Source organism: Anastrepha obliqua, chromosome 4 (assembly GCF_027943255.1).
Source record: "Anastrepha obliqua isolate idAnaObli1 chromosome 4, idAnaObli1_1.0, whole genome shotgun sequence".
Classification (NCBI taxonomy): Eukaryota; Metazoa; Arthropoda; class Insecta; order Diptera; family Tephritidae; genus Anastrepha; species Anastrepha obliqua.
This window is the reverse complement of record NC_072895.1, coordinates 7437719-7460654: the sequence shown is the minus strand read 5'-3', so window position 1 is coordinate 7460654 and position 22936 is coordinate 7437719. Positions and strand designations below refer to the sequence as shown.

At 38.9% G+C, this 22936-nt stretch overlaps 3 protein-coding genes across 8 annotated transcripts in view; all 3 read right to left on the bottom strand.

The window, feature by feature from the left end:
- The window catches only part of LOC129243714 (extracellular superoxide dismutase [Cu-Zn]), a 40912-nt gene extending 39059 nt beyond the window's left edge, over nucleotides 1–1853 (bottom strand). The window contains exon 1 of one of the 3 annotated variants that reach the window (XM_054880953.1): nucleotides 1649–1853. The gene's annotated coding sequence lies outside the window, so the exon portion shown is untranslated. The remainder of the gene's footprint in view (nucleotides 1–1648) is intronic. The other 2 variants (XM_054880951.1, XM_054880952.1) reach the window with 2 other exon arrangements.
- An 8628-nt stretch (nucleotides 1854–10481) lies between these two features.
- Nucleotides 10482–22936, bottom strand: part of LOC129243428 (uncharacterized) — a 132512-nt gene continuing 120057 nt past the window's right edge. For 3 of the 4 annotated variants that reach the window (XM_054880428.1, XM_054880429.1, XM_054880431.1), the window contains 4 exons: nucleotides 12644–13053; nucleotides 12419–12562; nucleotides 11430–12347; nucleotides 10482–11357 (listed from right to left, as the gene is read on the bottom strand). In XM_054880428.1, coding sequence (XP_054736403.1) covers nucleotides 10985–11357; nucleotides 11430–12347; nucleotides 12419–12562; nucleotides 12644–13053 — 1845 coding nt within the window. In that variant the 3' untranslated portion in view covers nucleotides 10482–10984. Of the gene's footprint in view, nucleotides 11358–11429; nucleotides 12348–12418; nucleotides 12563–12643; nucleotides 13054–22807; nucleotides 22915–22936 lie in introns of those variants that run through there. The other variant, XM_054880430.1, reaches the window with a different exon arrangement.
- LOC129243431 (persulfide dioxygenase ETHE1, mitochondrial) lies at nucleotides 15752–22900 on the bottom strand. The gene is made up of 6 exons (XM_054880434.1): nucleotides 22808–22900; nucleotides 19446–19826; nucleotides 19230–19374; nucleotides 16287–16653; nucleotides 16082–16200; nucleotides 15752–16028 (listed from the first exon to the last, which is right to left on the bottom strand). The coding sequence occupies exons 2-6, from the start codon at nucleotides 19617–19619 to the stop codon at nucleotides 15973–15975; spliced, it is 861 nt and encodes a 286-aa protein (XP_054736409.1). The 5' UTR covers nucleotides 19620–19826; nucleotides 22808–22900; the 3' UTR covers nucleotides 15752–15972.

Sequence of the window (22936 nt, the reverse complement as noted above, 5' to 3'; positions counted from 1 at the left end):
GCGAGCCGCTTGAAAGCAATCAATTTTCGAAGGCCTTTAAAGCCGAACGTCTTTACAACTGGATCTGAAAATACGCAATTATACTTTTTTTCCAACAAAGCAAACACTCGAAATACAAGCTTTCGCTGCATTTATTACATACTTAAGTACATGTGTATGTATGCATGTATGTATGCATATTAAGGTGCCTCACCTGAAACGGTTGCTGCTGGCCAAGGGAATCAAACAATTTGATATAATTTGTGTGATAGTCATAAACACTTTTGCTCAACAGAGGCTTATTTGTGTACTTAAACGTGTTGGAAAATCTCAATATCTTAGTATCTCTAAAAATCTCAATATTTTAAATATATCGGCAGATTTCCTAAAAACCTTGACGCACATCTGTTAGGTGTACATTTTCCTATCTGCAGAGGGGAAATAATTTTTGATCACCACCCCTATTCCCCTATTTCTATGAACTACATACACTCAGGTAGCAGATTTTTTTCTCTTAAATTGAATGTTTATGTATGCGCGATTTTATTCAAAGTAAAAAAAAGTTTGTCAATATAATTTTTAGACTGTTTTTAATGTGAGGCCTGGTCTTTTCGCCAAGCCTTAGCAAGTGGCGAATAGATGGAGCAACTGGTGTAAATAAACATATCTTGGCAGCGCTGCCTGAAATTGCATTCGTTTGTAAAACAGTGAGTTATACGATTTTATGAGGTATACACAAACTCGCTAGTGGCGAATCTTGCTCGATAACTTTGTTATTGCTTTCGCATGCAAATTTTTCGTCCAGTGAGCCGAGTCGAACCGAAGGAGAATTGGCGAACAGAAGAGACCTATGGTAGCTCTCAAATAACCCTATGTTGTCACAGATATTTGGGTGGATGCCATAAAATATGAGCGATTCCATGTCAAAAAAACAAAAAAAAAAAAAAACAAAAAAAAAAAAATAATAATTTATTTTTCAAAAACAAGAAAAAAATCAAAATAATTTATTTTTCAGAAAAAAAAAAACAAAAAAATGTATTTTTCAAAAACAAAAAAAAAAAAAATACTGTATTTTCGGCATTGAATAAACTCAAAATTACAAAATAATTTGTCTTTTGAATATTTTGAATACTCAATAAACTCAAGCCTACTAATAAACTACAATAATTAAAAAAAAATTAACGGCAATGCTTAAATACTTGGATCACTTGACATGGAGAATCGCTAATGTGTCGAGTTTTACAATTGGCTTGGAAAAGCAGAACCGTTTTTTTTTTATTTTGTTGTTCTTTTTCTTTTTGTAAGGACTATGAGCTACTTTTATCAAAACGGCGCTTTAGCGTTACTTCAGGAGTGCCAGACTGGCACTTCAACCATTTCATGAACCACTTCAAAGTATTATACATTTTTGTATGCGCGTACTTTCAGTCACGAAATACTGGCTTAACGACTTTGCATGAGCATTCTCTGGTATGCAAATTTTAAAAATAAAATTCAAAATCAAAAAAACGTTACTAATATCAAAATAAAAATACAGAAATCTTCTGTTGAAGCGCTGCAGGGCGCGGTGGTTACAGCTAGGCTTTCGCGCGATTTTGTTTTTGTTTCGCCAAGTAACGGTGGTACCTATGTACATATGTATGTAATATTGCATTTCCTATTGCCTCACCTTCTTGGCACCCAATAAATTTTTAGTTCCACTTCAAAACCGTAGCTTTTCGTTTTTTTTGTTTATTTATTGCGCGAGCTGTTGTTTGAGATTTGCTTTTGCAATTTTAATTGTTTTTAACGCGAGTAGAGATCAACTACTCTGGCGAGGTACAACACAAAACTGAACTGCACGACTGCGGAATGCAAACTGTTTATAAACTGTTTTCGCTCGATCTGGTGGCGATCATGAGCAGCCGCCCACCGCACTGTTTGTCCGTTATTACCACCGACCTGTCTGTATGATGTAACGCGAGAATTCGCTGGCTTGCATTCTAGGTGTACAAACAAGTACTCGTATATGTTCGTGGGAGTACCCGCAAACCACTCAGGTGCTGGTGCAAACGTGCTCTCGTTTGCGAACGCTTTCGGTGCTAATCTGAAATGAGCTTAAAGTTGTTGTAATAAAAGAATTGTAATAAAAACATGCCCGTATCGTACTTATTCATCAAGAAGTGGTCAACGAGATGCGTGAGATTAGTTTGTTTTGTGTGAGTGAAACTGAGCAGCGCTGAGAGTGCGAGCAGTGCAAAGAGTAAGTAAGCTTTCAATGCTGTGCAGTGCTTTTGAGTAATGTTTAACTGATTAATTTGAAGCACCTGCATTTCGATAACAAATTAATTTACAGCTTGAATAGGAAGCTCGACTAGGCATTGTTGTAATCTGTAATGCCAATAAATAGCGAGTAAAATTTGTTTTGAAGAAATTCATCACTCGCTGAGCAAAGCGTTACTGGCGTGAAATGGAAATTGATTTAACCTTGTTTGGTGCTCAGCTCTCATTGGGGTGTGAATTTGTAAGTTAATGTAGATTTGAATATTGGTATGACATTATAATTATTTTTTTTGTCAAATGTAGAAAAATAAAGGGTGGTTAAATTTCAAGGGCCGATGTTGAATGTGAACCACACCTAAACGCCAACGACACCGCTGGACTTCTTTCTTTGGGGTTATTTGAAAGAAAAGGTGTACGTCGATAAGCCAGCAACAATTCAAGAGCTAAAGGATCAGATAATTCGGCACATTAACGGCATAGAACCTCAATTATGCCTCAGCGTCATCGAAAATTTGGACCATCGGATGGAGGTGTGCCCCCGAGGCCGCGGCGACCACCATTGTTTTGTTAGCTGTGTGACAAGTGGCACCGTCCTGTTGAAACCACATATCGTCCACATCCGTATCTTCCAATTCAGGTCATAAAAAGTTCGTTATCATCTCACGATAGCGAACACTATTCCCAGTAACTGCCTCATTTTGGAAAAAATACGGCCCAATGATGCCGCCGGCCCATAAACCGCACCAAACAGTCACTCTTTGTGGGTGCATTGGTTTTTCGGCAATCACTCTTGGATTATCATTTGCCCAAATGTGGCAATTCTACTTATTGACGAATCCACTGAGGTGAAAATGTGCCCCATCACTGGAGATGATTTTCTCCGAAAATTGGTCATTCACTGTTTCATAATAAGTCTGAATAACTTTAACGCGTTGGTCGATTATAAATCTTTCCATGGTTCAAATTGAGTTAATCTGAAATTGAAAAATGTCAAATGAAATGCAGAAAAAACTTGACGTTTAGGTGTGGTTCACATTCAACATCGGCCCTTGAAATTTAACCACCCTTTATTATAGATCGTCAACCGTGAGGACTTTATTCTTTGCGTTCGAGCGCTGGGAGAGGTATAGTTACGTTGTATTCAAACTTTAGACGCGTTTTCGAATTGGCGTACACGATAACTCGAAAAGTTATTGACCGATCTCCCTGAAACTTTGCACACATTTTTTTTATGATATTACTTTCTATGTGAATTTACAAATTTTCGAAAAAATAATTTTTTCGAAGCAAAAATAGTAGGAAAATTCGACCCGAAATTCATTTGTTTTTAAGCATTTTATTCGGCGAACTATTTTTTTTTTTCATTTTTGTTTAATTCATATAGAAATTATGACATTAATAATAATTCGGGTCACTGACACCGATGCCACAATGCCCGCCGATTGAGAAGCCCCGCTGCGACCTTCCTGGAATTGAGTGTACATCCGCCATTTTAAATGAGTAAAATAAAAATAAAATCGTATATTATTTTAATGTACATATAAACTGTATGCCAATTTTGAAAAAAATGTATTGACTTCTTCATTTTAAATAATTTTAATGATAATCAGGGAAAATATGGTTGTTTACAGGGATCAGTCCCCTTAACAGCCTAAAACTGTGTCGCAGTGCACAAACACCCAATCAATAATAATAATCCCAAAAATCTTGCAACTTCCCCTCAAAATTAAATTTGATTTTGCTCTCTCACTTTCCCCTACTTTGTACGTTTTTTTTAGAAACATGAACACCAAAACTTGTTACAAATTATTTGTTTCATGAACAGACCTAATAAAACGTAGTTGTTGCAGTGCGAAAATTCATATATTTGTAGCTGGCAACTTCTAAGTGCGAATTTCTGTTTCATAGGTGTACACCTGATTAATACGGATTACTCCTTTATTTTTGGGAATGGGACGGTAAACAAGCAAAATTGCCGTATTTACGCCACTGAAAATCCTCTCGAAATGCAAGAGGTATCTCTTTACGACTAAAAAATTCCCTGTTTGGTGCGGCGTTAGTGTGAAAACGATTATAGGGCCGTTTTTCTTCGAAAATGAAGATGGTCAAGCTGTTACCGTCAATCAGGAGCGTTATCGCGATATGATAACCACTTTTGTAATGCCAATTATTCGTCGAAAGCGTATGAGGCAGTTCTGGTTTCAACAAGACGGCGCTCCACCACACACAGCTCGCACCACAATCGATTTTTTGAAGAAATTGTTTCCTCGTCGTTTGATGTCGAAAAATCGCGATTTTGACTGGCCACCGCGTTCGCCCGATTTAACGCCACCTGACTTCTTCTTGTGGGGATATTTAAAATCAAAGGTTTATATTAATAAGCCAAAGATCATAGAAGAGCTCAAGAACAACATCCGTGAGGAAATAGCCGCTATTCCAGCCGAAATGTTAGCTAAAACTATGGAAAATGCTGCAAAACGGGCACAATAAGGCGGCCATTTGAGAGATATCATATTCTAAAAGTGATGTCAACAAATCTACTTGAACCAAATAAAATGATTATTATCGTCAACATCAAAAGAATTGTGTTTTTCTTTGATTAAAAAAAAACACATGGGTCCGTCGAATATGGGCAACCCTGTACTGAAGCGCTTGCAATCGGATGTTTTATAATTTTTCGATCTCAAATTTCCCAGACATGTTCAATAATATTCAAATCGGGGCTTTGCGGTGGTGTATTTAATTGCTTTGGAACATGGTAAAGCAGCCAATCCTTCACAATGAGTGCTGTGTGCTTTGGATCGTTATCCTGTTGAAAGACCCCACCGAAGATATCAGATTGACTTTCAATACTGAATTGTATTTATAACAATCCGTATTACCTTCCATAAATACTAATCTTCCAACTCCAGATACAGCAACAGCTCCCCAAACCATTACATTGCTGCCATCATGCTTTACTGTTGATACCAAATTCTTCGGACTCAGTGCAGTATTTTTTTTCCTCCACACTTTTGCTCTTCCATCGCTACCGAATATATTAAACTTCGACTCATCTATAAACAAAATTTTTTGTCAAAAATCCATCCCCTTTTCCCTGTGTGCTTTGGCGAACTCCAGTTTAAGTTTTTTTTCAGAAATAAGAGGCTTTTTTCGTGGTGTTCTACTATGAAAGCCGTTTTTGTTCAGAGCTCTTTGAATTGTTCTTGGATGAACCCACTTGTTGGATGGGCTTGCTACATATATCCTCGGCCAATTTCGGAGCAGAAACTTTTGGATTTTTGTTCACTTCTTTTAGGATCAAGCTGACGTCTCTGCGAGATAATTTGCTCGGGCGGTCACTGCACGGCTTATTTTCGGTGGAACTACTATTTTTAAAGTTTTTTACAATGGTCTGGACTGTTGCACGACTTAAGTTTAAGATTTTTGAAATTTCGTCATATGATTTTTTTCCCCTTCTGTGCTGTATAACTAAATTTCTAAATTCAACTGATATTTCTTTTCGAGGAGTCATTGTAGATACTTAAGTATTCAAATTGGAACTAAAATCAATATTAGCAAAGCAACACATAAGAAGAGGAAAGAAATACTAAAGCTAAACAAAACGAGTACCGAAACCATTGGGCTACTCAAGGAGGCTTACGGGGACCAATCTCTGTCCAGTGCCCAGGTAAAACGGTGGCACAAGTCGTTCAAGGAAAGCCGGGAGGACGTCGAAGACGAACAGCGATCTGGAAGACCTTCGACGACGCAAACAGACGAAAATGTGAACCGGGTTCGTGAATTTTTGAACATTGACCGTCGTGCTAGTCTACGTGAGATCAGTGAAGAGTTAAATTTAACTTATTACAATGTGCGGGAAATCGTGACCGGAAAACTTGAAATGCGCAAAGTGTGCACCTCTGCATTGGCCAAGATGGGGATTCCGGTGCTTCCCCACCCTCCCTACAGCCCAGACCTGTCCCCTCCGGACTTCTTCTTGCTCCCGCGCCTGAAAAGAAAGCTGAAGGGAGGGGCGTTTCGACTCCATCGAGGCGATCCAAAAAACTGTGACAACCGAATTGACCGCGATTCCGGCGATTGAGTTCAAAAAATGACGCTCAAGGGTCCTACTTTGAAGAATATTAGTTGTAACAGGTGGCGCTAAAGTAATCCTCCTATCAGAAAATGCTATAAATTTTGCGATTGGCCTCTAATGTCAGTTCTGTTTTGACATTTGTGTAGTAAACACATGCGAAATACACGTTAATAAACAATGTTACGCTACACTGCTCCAGAACGCGGAATATTGCTGACTATTTATTTGACCAATAATCGGTCGGGGACTTTGGCACAACGTGAATTTCGTGGCAGATTTCCTCGCCGTCCAACGCCTAATAGTGAAACACTGCGACGTTTAGTCACTCGCCTCGAAGAGACTGGCACAACACGAGATGCTGCCAGGCGTGGCAGACCCCGGAGTAGCCGTTCTGCAGAGAATATTGCTGCTGTAGCCGAGGATGTCATGGAAGCGCCGTCGACATCGACCAGACGACGTGCCACGCAAATGGGTATCAGTCGACGGTCTTTACAGCGAATTTTGGTACAAGAATTGAAGATGTTTCCGTACAAAGTCTAGACGGTGCATCAGCTGTTGGCTGCTAACCGCCAATCGCGTCTAACATACGCTCAAACCATCCTTAATTACCACCAAGAGGAAGATGATTTTTCATCAAAAATAATTATAAGTGATGAGGCCCATTTCCTTCTTATCGGGTATGTAAATAAGCAAAATTTACGCTTCTGGGGCACTGAAAATCCGCGTATAACTCACGAAGAGCCATTACACCCGCTCAAAGTCACTGTATGGTGCGCTGCTTTTGCTGGAGGAGTCATCGGACCTTTTTTCTTCGAAGACGTCGCGGGCCAAACGGTTACTGTGAATGGTGAGCGCTACAGAGCAATGATCAACGAGTTTTTTTTGCCGCAACTTGATGAATTGGGATTGGAAAACATGTGGTTCCAACAGGACGGTGCAACGGCACACACTGCACGTGCCACAACCGATATGCCGAAGGATGCATTTTCCGGGCGCCTAATCTCTAGTTTTGGCGATTTGCACTGGCCAGCAAGATCGCCTGATTTGACCGCTCCAGACTTCTTTTTGTGGGGCTTTTTGAAGTCGCGGGTTTATGTCAACAAGCCTCAGACTCTTGCAGCTCTTAAAGACAATATCCGTCAAGAATGTGATGACCTATCGCCGGAAGTTTTGGCCAAAGTGATGGAAAATGCCATAAAAAGGGCTCAAATGGCAATCAACTGTGGCGGCGGTCATTACATGACATCATATTCTCGACTTGATGTAAAAAAATTAAAAGATCAAATAAAAATAATCCACAAGAAGAATCAAAGTTTTTCATTTTTTTTTTAATTACAGCCAAAAAACATCGCAAGGTTACTTTTGCGCCACCTTGTTTAATAAGGTTTAATAAAACTGCTTAAAAAAAATAAGGCTCATTACTTTTCAATCAAACCCTGTATGTGTATATGTATGCATTTACATAAATAGCAGAGTATGTGCTCATGCGACGCAATGTTAAAATTATGTAAACTTGAATAGGGAAGCACACGCAAGTGAATGACTACATAATCAGGGGTAAATGAGCGTGCAAATTTTTTATTTACCTGCGATTGTTTTTGTATGTATGCATATATTTTAGTAAACAACGTGTTCCAATATGCATAGTGCAAAACCGTATACCAACATTCGTACACATACGAAATGTAAATATAAAGTCACGCGCGTACGGCTGCGACCAGTGCAAAAACTGTACGACGTGCAAATTGGCCGTTAAATGCTCATTTACCTACGGAGTTTATCGCATATTTCAGAGAGTTTGCAAAATTGCATTCAAGTTCAATGAAAAAGCAAAAAAAAAAGTTAAATTGAATTACCGCAAGTAGTATAGGCTGCCCTTTTCCAGTTTACTTAGAAAAATTGGCACAACAAATTGAAAAAAAAAGATTGGGTTGTCGTATTTGTGATCGAAATTTGACGCTTTATTTAACGTACTTAGAATTATCCGAGTCAAGTCAAATATGCCCCGTTTTGTTCGCAAACTTGTTGCCATTTAGAAGGCAACTTCATTATCCCCCTTTATAAAACCCCCCTCCTTATTTGCAAGAAACTCAGACAACCAGTTTTCGCAAGGCTCTTTTGAGGCCAACTTGGTGTCACCAAGGGCGTTTTGCATGGACCGGAAGAGATGATAGTCACTTGGTGCCAGGTCCGGGCTATATGGTGGGTGCGATAGGACATCCCATCCAAACTGCCGTAGCTTCTGGCGGGTAATCAAAGATGTGTGAGGACGAGCGTTGTCCTGGTGGAACACAACACCATTCCTATTGACCAATTCTGGCCGCTTCTGGTCAATCGCTTGCTTCAAGCGGTCAAGTTGCTCACAGTCGAGGACCGAATTAAGGGTCTGGCCATAGTTGAGTAGCTCATAGTGGATAATTCCCTTCCAATCCCACCAAACACACAGCTAAACTTTCCTGGTAGTCAATCCGGGCTTGGCGATGGTTTGGACCGGCTCGCCACTTCTCGATCACGATCTTTTTCGCTTGGCGTTGTCGTACGTGATCCACTTTTCATCGCCAGTCACCATCCGCTTCAAAAATGGGTCAAGTTCGTTCCGTTTGGGCAGAGAATCGCAAGCGTGGATTCGGTCCAAGAGATTTTTTTTTGCGTCAACACGTGTGACACCTTTTTTTGGGAATCCAATCTTCTGCAATGGTTCCAAATTGTTTTGTGGTCTACACCTAGTTCTTTAATAATCGAGCGAATGCTCACATGCCGGTCTCTTTGGATAATTTCAACGATTTTATCAGTCTCTACGACGATTGGCCTACCAGTATGGGGTGCATCTTCGACATCTACTACACCAGAATGAAATCGATCGCACCAACGCTGTGCTGTGCGAATCGTTACAGTATCAGGCCCATAAACTGCACAAATTTTTGTCGCCACCTTCGTTGCATTTTTACCTCTAAGGTACTCGTAGTAAAAACATAAAATATGACGAATTTCTTGCTTGGTGGACTCCATCTTTGACGCGCTATAACTTAAGACTAAAACGTACGATCACAACACTGTCAAGGAGACACTTGTAAAGGGTGTTTTTTTTAGAGGTTAGGTTTTCAAGATGAAATTAAACGTATATAATTTAATGTTATGGCCAAGAATTTAGCTTTATTATAAAGATAAGGGTTTGCCATTATGTTTTAAAAATGATTTCGGGCAAGTGGCCGCCGCGGCTGGCTCGAATAAATTCCAGCCGAGAGGCCCAATTTTCGACCACTTTTTGCAGAAATTGGGGCCGTATGTCAGCAATAACGCGCCGAATATTCTCTTCCAAGACGTCAATCGTCTCGGGCTTATCTGCGTAGACAAGCGACTTCACATAGCCCCACAAGAAATAGTCCAGCGGTGTTATATCGCACGATCTTGGAGGCTACGCCACAGGTCCACGGCGCGAGATAATGCGCTCACCAAAAGTTTCCTTCAATAAATCGATTGTTGCGTTGGCTGTATGGCATGTAGCGCCGTCTTGTTGGAACCAAAGGTCGTCCACATCAACATCGCCCAATTCAGGCACGAAAAAGTCATTAATCATGGCTCTATTGCGCTCTCCATTGACTGTAACATTATGGCCGGCTTCATTTTTAAAGAAATATGGACCAATGATTCCCTCTGCCCATAGAGAACACCAAACAGTGACTTTTTGAGGATGTAACGGCGTCTCAGCAATGGCTTGTGGATTATGTTCACTCCAAATGCGACAATTTTGCTTATTGGCATATCCATTCACCCAAAAGTGAGCTTCATCGCTGAACAAAAACCATTATTTTCGAACCGCGCGAACCGAACCATTATTTTCGTAATAAATTTGCACGATTTGCAAACGTTGTTCAGGTGTAAGTCTATTCATTATGAAATGGCAAACCAAACTGAGCATAAATCAAGTGACAGCTGTCAAAAAGACCATCTACGAAAAAAGTAGTGCCAACTTGAAAACCTAACCTCTAAAAAAACACCCTTTAGTACAGATTGTCGTCTTCAAATCGCCGTTTAGTGTGACCCGATGCAATAGGTACAAAGCAAAATATGTTTAAATGTCACGCTCAATTGACAAAACACGACATCACTTTTGCCCCAACCCAATGTAACAAAAAACAGGTTTCGGTTTGTGTTGTGATTTATGTAACTGTGTATTTACATGAACAATATTTTTCTTTTTTATTACAGAATTGTGCTAAAAACATTGTTTGTACAATTTAATTTAATTACCATGAAAACATATTGCTAAAAATTATACAATTATAGAAATGGAGTAAATAAATATATGTACATATATCCATACATACATACATAGGTATGTTAACCACTTACACACACTTGCATGCCTTAATCTCTAGAATTAAAACTTTTAACCGTTATAATGTAGAAATGTAAATAACTATTTGGTGCACAATTAACTTTCCTAACTAACAAAAATCTTCCTCACACATCAGCCCGATGTATTTTAATTTGGTATAAATATTTTGCTTATTAAATTAATTTCATCTTAAAGTATGACAAACTGCATACAAATTGCATACGCGCATATGTATGTATGTATGTGCATCCCACTGCACTACCTCCCAACCCCCTTTACTAGTAATGTGTCTCTTCGTTGCGCTTAAAGAGAACATTCAGCAATTTTCATATGTTCGCACGCGGCCTGCCCAGCGACGCCGTTTGTAAGGGCTTGCAATTCTCAATGAGTATCGCACCCTCACGCTCGCCGGACGGCTTATCGTTGATGTGCGCGCGCTTCATGGGCCGCTTCTTCTCTGCCGTCGTATCGCAGTTGGGTAACAACTCAACCGTTTGCAGACTCTGAGCGCGTTGCAGCGATAAACGTAGCGGCTTCTTTGGTGGCGTCGGTCGTACAGCGCGCACTTCCGACACCGTATCGCTGATGGGTTTCACCTCATTTTCGCTATCAAAGTCCAGCGATTTGACGCTACGCATATCAGCGAGCATGCGCGCATGCGTATCTGCCGCGAGCGAGCAGTCGCGTCGACGTTCCATGCTGTGCGTGAAGAGAAGGAAATTAGTATGCGTTCAATTAGGGAAGTGGGAAATCGCAAGTTGTCCAACTTACCCGTTGTAATGGTTCAAATGCTCTACGCTGCGCGCATGCATATTGGCGCGGTGCTGTAGTGCGTTGGTTTTAGTCGCCGAACGTTCGTAACGTTCGCGCGCTAGTCGCTCCTTTTCGCTGCGTCGATAGTGCGTGGGTTGCATGTACGCCGAATCGCTGTTGATTGAAATCTTTGAGGCGGACAGTGATTTGGGTGGCATAGAGGGATAGGTGGGCGTTGCGCAGACGCGCGGTGTGCGTGGTGGGTGCAAATCGATTTGTGTATTCTCTTTGATCAGCGTTTTGGTAACATGCGCCACAGAGTTGCTTTTACTCAATGCATTTTGGTCAGCAGCGGTATTCTCGCCGAGCAATTCAATTGGCTTGCCCCCAACTAAAGTGGTAATGTAGTTGCCGCGCTGGAAAACCAATGGTTTGTTGTCGGGCGGCGAGGAAGGTGGCGAAGAGATGCTGATGCTGGTCACATGACTGTTGGCGGTGTTATTTATGTGCGCGGCAGTCGTGTGTGCTTGTGGTGTCTGCGGCAAGAGTTGTGTCTGATGCGATTGCTGCTGTTGTTCCTTCGCAGTCTGCAACTCTCGCACCTGTTCCTCGAGATAGGAAATGCGATGCTGTAGTCGCATGCTGTTCTCCTTCTCCTGATCTATGACTTTCTGTGGTATGGGCGCACACTTCTTACGCAGCACCACTATTTGGCATTTTCCTGAATTACCTATAATCTTTTGGAGTTCTTCTTTGGTGCGACAGGCGATCATCTTGCCATTAATCTCGAGTATACGATCACCCTTATACAGACCGTCGCCATCGAGCGCCCATTCGACAAAGAAACCGGGTTGATCGGACTTGGTGTGCGCCGCCCAGCGGCCGGTAGTCGCGTGAACGGCATGCAAGCTTAGCACGTCGCCTGAGTTGAGAATGCTATTAACCGAAGCAGAGTGTTAGAAACAGTATTCAAATAGTGTTAACTCAAATGGGTAGGGAATTCTTACTTGTAAATGGTCTGCAATTCAGGTTTTGACTTCTCCAAACGCGCTTGCAGTGCACGCGCCTCCTCCACAATCGACAGCATCTGCAGCTCCTCGCGTCCAAGTGCATATTCCAATTCTGCTTGACGTATGCGCGTGTCAATGTTACTAAAAGCAAGCAAATGAATGCATATAAAGAATAGTTTTGAAAATCGTATTTCAGTTAGTGCAGCAACGCCAACAACTCACTCTGTTATATCGAGCTTCTCCAGCGCAGTTTTCAAGTTTTTGATCTTGATTTTCTTATTCTCCGCTTCGGCTTTCAGCCTTTGCAATTTTTGCTCGGCCGCCGGCTTCTCGTTCTCGTTGAGTGGTGGTCCCGTGGGGCGTGGCAACTTGCCCAAGCACAGTTGTATGCGTAAATTTTGTATGACTGCTTCGCGATCTTGCAACGCCGAGCGCAGTTCCTTCGTTTCACTGCGACATGAGCGCGCGGAGAGTGTGCCGGCCAAAGAGGAGACCTTGCGACGTCGTCCGGTCGTAGCGCATTGTGATTGCGCGCTATTGATAAGATTTGCTTCGGCATCGGACATTTTCGTATCGACATTTTTATGATCGCTGTGTAAATGGCATCGGTTTGATCGTGGGTTTAGAATGGTCTGAAAGTATAGAAAATAAATAAAATGAGATTAAAATGTGTGTCTGTATATATAACTGAATTATGTGAAACGGTATAAGCAACAGATATTTCATCTGCAAAAAATATAAATAAAATGCAATTGCTTATGGGTGTATGTATGTACACAAAGGCAGGCCTGCGATGGCTTTAGCACCGAAGGAAATCCCCAAAATATTTAGGTTTGCATCAAATTTCGCTCTTTCAATAGCAAAAGTTAAAGAAATAGCAAATGTTGCAGCCAGCAAATATATTGTTCGAAGAGCTATTCTAAAAGCGCCACCTCTGAAGCTTAAAAAATTACAAAATAAAAAACACCTTTCAATAAATTTCACAAAGAACGCCGCCTTGATTTTGCAAGGGATCACATGGCTTGGAGTTCTATTAAAAATACCTATCCCAATGAATGGAAAAAATATTATTTAGTGACGAAAAGATGTTCAATCTGATTTAAGAAAGGAGGTAAGGTACTTTAGTCGACGTCACAGCCGTGAAGGTGGTGTTATGGTATAGGGAATAATATCTTACTATGGCGCGATCGAACAACTCATATTGTTCACTACGAAACAGTTAAGGCCAATTATGCCCAAGGGGGAAACTCTGTGATTTCGGAAGAAGCCAAGTACTTTGGACTAACCATAGATAGGAAATTGACTTGGAAGTCAAACATCTTAGAAAGAGTTAGGGAAGCGGGCCTAGCTTTCTATGCCCGGAAGAGAGCTTTAGGTAAGACCTGAAGAATTAAACCTAAGGTTGCTTATTGACTTTACACTACAGTTGTCGGACCCATTCTTCTATATGGAAATGTTGTCTGGTTGCGTACTATGCAGAAAAAGACCTATTCTAAATTATTGAAGGTGCAGAGATGAGCGGAATTAGCAATATGTGGCGTCATAAAACCACGCCATCCATAGCTTTGGTGTCACATCTGTCACCCCTAGATCTCTTCTGCAAATACTCAGCGGCCTGTTCCGCTTTAAGGCTCAGAGCGATCTCACAACAGAAGGCTGTCACACATGGACATTCAACCATTTTAGACTCTAGACCTATACAGATATACCCAGTGACTGTGATTATTACCTTCCCATTCTCTGCTTCGAAAGGAAATTCTCAGTGAAAGTCTCTTCTAGACTGGAATGGCTGGAAGAAAATCCATCACACAACACACCCGTTAAGATCTATGGGACGGATCTAAAATGGATACCGGTGTAGTATACGGCGCGCTTGCGAATAGCTTTTCATCAGTGACTCCTTTAAACTACCGAATCACTGTAGTGTTTTTAAGCGGAAATAAACGCTACTCATGAAGCCTTAAGATGGTTAGATATAAACAGAATAACATCAGAAGATCAGACAGCCAAGCTTGCCTACGGACTCTGGATTCCTTCCGAATAACATCATGAATAGTCTTATTGTCGCCAATCTCTAATTATAAGATGGCTAAACAGTATCGTATTATCTTATGGTGGGTTCCAGGCCACAGAGATTTATCAGGGAACTGTAGGACTGACCAACTTGCAAGAGAAGGTACCTGTATGCCAAACTTAAACAATTTTATGGGCATACCTCTCGCAACTTGTAAGCTTCTTGATAGGACCGCACTAATCAATTCTGTAAATCAAAGATGGATTAGTGCCAATACCTGTGAAATTGCTAGGCAAACATGTCCAAGGCTAAGCTTACGTCTATCCAGGTTAGGCTATGGTGATAGTCGGTCTGCACGAACAACTCACTTAGACCTTACAGGCCCGTTGTGATACCGCTGTGCTGCACGGGAACCCCATTTACTTTTCTTCATGGAACCATTTTGTGGCTCTTATGAAACGTAGAATTGACCCCAACCCCAAGCCCGACAGCTCTGTAAGAGAATTGAAAAAGTATTTACCTAGACAAGCTGCTCTGATTTTAGCTAAGGCTGGACAATTACAAAGGAAGTGCTCAACTGTTTCTTCCTCTTCTTCAGCTCTACAACTTCTACAATATTCATGGGAGAAAACTCGTAGTCTCGTGTAATGCTGGAGGCACAAGCCACGACCTTCGAGATATCTTCTCTTAAGAGGCTAAGCAATTCCATTGTCCTTTTCTTGTTTATTTGCGGCCATAGTAGCCTAGCTGTTACGCATGTATTTTCATCTTCATCTTCCCATGACCTATTGGCCTCTTGGATAATTTTGTTTTTCATTATTAGTTTACTCGTGGCCATAGGTATTCCAATGATACTTTTATCACTGAGCAATTGAAAAGCAGTATCTTTTCTGGCTAGCTCATCAGCCTTACAATTTTCCCTCTATATTTACGTCTATTCAAGAATATTATAAAATTGAGCAGACTTCAAATTAGGACCTTAGTAGGGGCCCCTCTCAGGACATTGTCTCATAGGAAATCACGCAAGGAGATTAGGCGTTTACATGCATAATTCCTGTTGTAGCTGCAGAAATGAGGAGGAGTTGGAAACAATATAACACCTTTTTTGCACATGCTCGGCTCTAGCCAGAAGCAGTAACTGCTATTAAAGATCCTACACCCTTTCCTTGGAACACAGCTTAACACTAGCATAAAAATATGGGCGAATATCAGTTAGACTTCTAAGAAATAACAATTCGTATATTGGGCAGTGTAAGTGCGCTATTTCTCTGTCCATAGCTCCAGGTATGCACCGCAGTTTATAAAAATCACATAAATCCAATTTAATTTTTCCAATTTTATTAAAAAAAGTAAGTCTTGAAATGTAGTTTTTATTTATTTTTTGAAGAAATCTTTATAAAGCTTGCTGTACAGCTAACAGCAGTACCCTTCAGAATACTTGAGCCCGCCATGACTCGGTGGTTTGGTGCTTTCAGCAAGAGTTGAACCACATTTGAGCGACATTTTCATACACAATTTCTCGTAAAACAACAAATATTTATTCCTTTGGGATATCATAGACGCCGCATTCGCGATTAGCGGGAAGAGAAACATCTGCAAAAATACAATAAAATTAAAAAACAAATAATAATAAACACAAAAATTACCGATCTTCTTGGGATAAGGCAAATTGAGGTTGTTCATGATTTCAACGAATTGCGCCCTCGTTTTGGTCAAGCGTGGATTGTAGGTTTTCTCTTCCCAAACGCTGCTCTCCATAGTACCTCTGAAAAACATTTCGCATTGAATTGCGTAAAATTTTGATTTATACTCTCTCATTTTTTTGTTTTTTTTTTGTGTGCCTTTACTCACTTGTAATCATGCGCTGGATAAATGCGAAAACTCTCAGGCAATGTAAATATTTTAGTATGCACATTATCGTAGAGATGACCAGCATCACCTTCTTGGAAATCGGTGCGTCCACACCCGCGTATCAACACCGTATCGCCGGTGAAAATGCAGCCCTGCTCATGTATCACATACGACATACAGCCATTGGTGTGACCCGGTGTGGCCAGAGAATCGATACGATGACGTCCGAAGATAACCGGATCGCCTTCGGTCAGGTGGATGTCTGCTTTGGCACCGCTCGCCTTGGCAATTACCGATTTGCTGCCGGGCAGCAATTGCTTGAGCCAGCCACTGCCGGTGATATGATCTGCGTGCATGTGGGTGTTCACTATGTTTTTACAGTTGGGAGATAATAAATGTGTAGTAGATTTGTGAGTGAGTGTTTATTATTTTGTATTCTTCGCGATTGTTAACTGTTTTGTTTTGGAGAGTTTGTTGCCGTTGGTGATGTTGGTCGAATAGGTGATAGGTGATTGGTAGGGTTTCTCAAACTATTGTTAGCCACATAAGCTGCATTGCGGTTAGTAATTTGTTAATGTTTTTCAATTAGATAGAGTATTTATGATTTGATCATATCAAGAGTGGTAGAAGGCTTTTTAAAGCCTTTATTGCAGGAGTAGTTGATTTTTTCTTATTTCCCTTGAGTTATAAGCGCGCATGGGATATTTAATATCAAACTCTTTATTTATTCATTTCAATCGAATACCTTCTAAGAGCTGTGTATAATAAATTATTAATAACCTCTTATTACCTGCATGATTTGTTAATTGAATGGCACGTAATTGACTATTGATTATTTCATACGACTTTTAAATGCACGCAAATAAAATCAATCAAATTCAAGGGATGATTTTTTTTAATATTAAAATAATTTACTTCAAATTACAAGCGGACAATAGGTCTCTCCACGAAGCATATAATTTCTTACAAATTATCAAGTTTTACTGTTTACATACGAGTATACAAAAAACTTGCAAAGTAGGGGAAGGTGATCAGTGGGATCATCCAAAGCGCGTTAGGCGAGCTTAACTCTTAGGCCACCAGATATAAGGTACCAACTTTTACCCTACCAAACATTAACCGACAAACTCTCTCACTATCACCCAGCGCAAAGTACTTAGAAGTAATTCTGGACTCCAAACTAAGCTGGAAATTAAATGTTGAAGACCGGGTAGGGAAGGTAGAAATTGCTTTATATGCCTGTAAACGTATGCTTGGAAGAAGATGGGGTCTTCAACCTAAGCATACATTATGGCTGTTTAAGACGATCATACGACCTATTTTATCGTATGGTTCGGTAGTTTGGTGGAAGGCTCTAGGGAGAGAGTATAATACCAAACTACTCGGCAGAATACAAAGATCAGCCTGTGCAATAACGATCGGTGCAATCAGATCATGTCCTAGAGAGGCTCTCAATGCACTAACACACGTTATTCCAATATTCCAAGAAGACGGCAACCTTGAGTGATTTAGGTTAAATGAAGCGGGTCGCTGGAGAGAAAAAACTTATGGTCATGCTAGTCTATTATTGCGGCGAACTCAGTTAATCTCGGTGAGTTATGACTACATCGTCCCGACGGTAACATAGGAATTTTGCCACTCTCTTTTTTTCATCTAAGGAAGAATGGAATAAGGGATTCTCTCTAAACAACTTCGGCACTACAGTCTATACAGATGGCAGAAAATTTCATTGTGGTGTTGGAGTTGGTATATACATATTCTCATAGACTTGGAAGTGAAAAATCTGTGCGTCTCCCTGGCCTGCATTAAAGATCAACCAAAATCTTCATTGAATTCGTGGCTTTGTTGAAATGTGTTGTCTGGTTGAAACGTAATCGGCCTCACAAGATATGTATGCGTGCATGCATGAATTCGAGGTACTGCAAGTATCTGATTGCATTACAATTAATAACAATAGTAGAATGATAACAATTACGCCGCATACGAAGGGCGCCTAATAAGTTCGCAGTCTTAGGAATTTAGTGTTCACGCTTTGTATTATTATTGATAGCCCCATTACGACATTCAGAGGTGGCGAAGCGCGATTAAATTCATATGATGAATATTGTAATATGAGCCAGCATCTCAATAAGGAAGCGCAATGAAATGCGTAATATCAGGAAAAAGGCCACTGAAGAAATTCAAGGGTAATCGATAATCTTCCTAAAGCGCCTAAATTTATTAGCTCAGGCATGTAAGACAAATCACCTGTTGATCTGCAGAATAGATAAGCCTTAAAAGGCACGATATGGAACATTGCTTTGAAGGGTATAGAATAGATATTATTGCATAGCCAATAAATATTTTTCGAGAAGAATGTAAAGTCACCTCTACAGATAACAGAATGGCAAGACTTGTTTGTCTCTATTTGCTATTGAAAGCTTAAATTCAAGTAAACTTGCGTAAACTGTGTAAGTATACTCGTAGTTTATGTAAATATTCTTCAGCTAAATTTGTGATATCTACTTCCTGCACTCAAATACTGTTCAAATATATTAACAATGAGACTTACATACCTATGCACATATCTAGGAAAATTAATATAGCAGACTTGAGCAGATTTTACTTTAAGATTAATAAACATCTGAGCTTTCACAGAAAATTTTTATATTTTTATTCAGGATGTCATAAGTCTGATTTTTTTAAGTTAAGGCTGAGAATAATAAAATTTTAACCATAGCCTAAAAATCCAGCAATGGATTGCTTGCCATTTAAAAATTTTCAAATCGACATGAGTTGTTTTGTCAGAAGTTCACTAATACATACACATCAGCACACGATTCGTGCTAGATTTCATCACATTGCTTAGAAGTTTCGTCGTTATCACATCATTTTTATGGCAACAAAAACACACCAAAACAAAACAGTTTTCTTTCGTATGTCCAAATATCACTCAATACTCACTCGCATATTTAAGCGTAAATCCCAGTTCCTTAACAAGATTCGCATCACGTTTGGCCTTTTCAAGCACTGGATCGATAATTACCGCCTCTTTCGTATTCAAATCGGCCAAGAGGTATGTGTAGGTCCAGGTGGACTCATCGAAGAGCTGGTGTTTGCAAATTTAACAAATAAAACTTAATCAGTTATTAAATTTTCTTCTTATACTATTTGACGCACCTGACGAAAGAAAAAATCGCTTGTGAAGGGCGCCGGCGAAACCATTTTACTATTTGTATTACTATGTTTTAGGCGATATGCTTGGAGCAGCAGAGGTGTGACTTTACTCTTTTCAACTTGTTGTAATAGTGTTTGGCGGACGGCCGCTAGTGTACTGAGTGTTGGTAACCGCATAACGTTGAGTTTTTATTCGAGAGCAAACAATTACTCTCGTAGGCGCTTATTTTTTAACCAGTCGACACTTGTTGAGGAAGATTTTGTTTTTGTTAGTAAATAAGTGAGTGCACTCAGAGCGCCAACAGTTGTCGTCGGCTAGTGTAGAGATGATCGACGTACGAGTAAATAAATAAGCAAAGTGGGCGACGTAGTAGGCAATGATAACTAAAATTAAAAATACAAATATATTTGTTTCGTTGCAGACGCTCACTCATATGCTCTCTGTTATTTTCGTATATGTATGTACGATTATATTTGTATGAGTAGGTGCGAGTAGTTGACTCTTCTCCAATTGTTTGTGCTGCCGGTCGAATAGTTTACTCTTTATCAGTGCTGTTTTTTAATTTCATTCCACTTTGCTGTGGAAGGGCGACTGAATATTACAATTAGTGCATTCCGGAAACGCTGTACATACACATATATAACATACGAATAGTTTTTGAGAGCCATCAAGATGGAGCGCACATGTTCTCATGCACGTCTACCAACTATTATCGCTTCGTGGAGTGAATTTTAAATTTGTATATACACCCAACACTGATTTTACACGGTAGATACGTTGCTTAGAAATGCGTGCAACAAATGAATTGTATAAAAAAAATACATGCGACATATGGTAAATTTAGGAATAAGTTCCACAGCTTTAAAAATCGTGTAAGATGAAAAAAAAAACTCTAAATATTTTGCGAAAAAACCCGTTCAAAAGAAGAATTAATGAAATCCATGTTACATAAGTAGTTATAAAACAAAAATATATTATTTTTGTTAAAAAAAATTGAAATTAATGTACAGTGAAAATTCAATCCATTAGTACAAAACGTATAAGAATTTATAGTAAATTCAAATTTCGAGGAAAAAATCAATTTCGCTACTCGATAACAACCGGGTAAATTTATTTTTGGACTGGACTAAAAATGCTATCGTCAGTAGATACCATATGTCAGATATGTCCAGCCCATCTGTCATCTAGTCATTGTTTTTTGCTTTCTCGAGTTATTATGGGATTAGGGATAGTCAGAATTTTCATAAAATTGGATTTTGTTTTTTGCATTTTCTTAAACAAAACTATCTTAAAAATACGCTCGGAGCGTTCGCAAAACTTTAAATGCGGTTTTCTCAAAACTATGTTTTTTGAACTGGTGATCACTGTAACTTGTAACCGCTTGGGAGATTTCAATAAAATTTATACTGCTTTTGAAAAACTTAAAAAACTTGTGGCGGGGTTTTTGTTTTTTGAAAAATTTCGATTTTTTTAACAATTAATTGTCGGTTTTTTTCTGGAAATATGAAAAATATTTCCTGAGACCGCCATATTGTTCATTTTGAAAAATAAAAGTTTCGATCAGGCACAAGATTATCTATTAATAAAACTAATTTCTGTTGTCCGATTGTTTTAGATGAATCTCCAAGGATTTGTGATGATCACCGCAAGAGACTTCTGGAGAAACGGGCTCCACACAAACAGCGATAACTTTTGCAATTATTAATTTTTTTTTAATTTTACTAGGACAAGCAGAAAAATTATGTATTAATGCTATGTTTTTATTTTTGTAAAATAAAGCAATTGACTAGCAAAAAAAATGGTTGAGAATCATCATTTTTCAGGCCGCTGATGGTGTTGCTTATATAAGGTGGCGCAAAATTAATCAAGCAATGGGGAAGTTTATAATTTTTGCAAATAACGTCGTCTGCTGGTCATATTAGGCACTTGTGAATGTGACAGCTGCAATATGCAAGCAGACAACCAATAGAGCGCGTAAAGGTCAAATGAAGATTCCATCACTCTAAATTTTTAGCAAAAAAATTAATCAAAAACAAAACTGAATGATTAAATTTGTGCCACCTTGTACACCACTTGTTATTTAGTTGGATGCGACTCAAGGAGTTATACACAGTTAGAATTTTCAAAAAATCGATTTTTTTTATTTTTTATTTTTACATATATTTGGAAATATACACAGAAAATTCCGGTGAATATTTTCGAAGTTACACGTAAATTTGAAAAAGTGTTTCAGAGTGCTTGAAAGTACAAGGTAAACTTTAAACGCGTTTTTCTCAAAATGAGGTTTTCAAAGTTGGTGACCAACATTACTCGAAAACGGCTAAACCGATTAGTCTCAAATTTTAACACGAGCTTCTTAAATATGTCTTTTAGTAATTTATTGAAGCTTTTTCTCACCGATAAATATTTTTTTATAAGCAATTTAAGGCTAAAATTTTGGTCAAAAGTCGATAAAACTGCCATTTTGTCAAACAAATTTATTTTGTTTATTTCTTCGATTAGTTACTAGATTTAACATTACTTTAACGACATCTCTTCGGTTTTTTAATTTCAGAGGCCTTCGGCCTTCTAACTGTATATAACACCTTAAAGATTACATAGCAATTTTGGACTTGGTTAGTTCAAAAATCTACTTATTGCCCTTACACGAACATTTTTTGCTTAACCCTTAACCCCTGTATATGAGCCCTAATATGGTATTTCAGTTTTCATTCAATTTCATTTCCAAATTAGTTCAAACTAAATATTTTAATTCCTCAATAAAAATATATTTATCAATAAAACGCAAACGAATTTGGTGGGGTGGTTGAAAAAGCAGAATTGAGGTGCGAGTGATTCATTTTCAAAAAACGTTAACCGAGTAAAACGTAAGTACTTTTTGACAAAAAAAAAAAAAAAAAATTCATGGAGTCGATACATTCATCTTTATCGGCAGATAATAATTTTTCCGCTTTTAAACTGTTTTCTATACCTTACGACTAGTTTTTATTTATGGCTCCGTAAGAAAAAAAATCCCAAATATACAACTTTTTCATTATTTTTCTTTAATATGTCTTATTTATAATTAAGTAAAGTCATTTCCACCGTGGAACAATTTTTTGTTCAATGTTTTATTAATTCATGCAGTAAAGGGTTAATAAAATATCCTTTAGGGAATTACGAATTGTTTAGCAAAACATTTATTGTTTTGAGATTCCTGTGCAATAACGAAAATTTCGTGTAAAAAAATTTATTAGTAAATTGGTTATTTCAAAATCGAGTAAAAAAATACCGTGCAAAAAGAGAGTTGGGTGTATTTACACACATCACACATATGCACATACATATGTACACTCATAAATATGTTAATACATCAAGTTTTTACCTACGCGTGGCGGGTTTTTGTTTTTGTTTTCAATTTGTACTAATTGTTTATTGATGATTAGGAGATATTTTTAATTGCATTCCAATAGTCGGAGAAATTCAATGAATTACGTATTATGTATTTAAATAT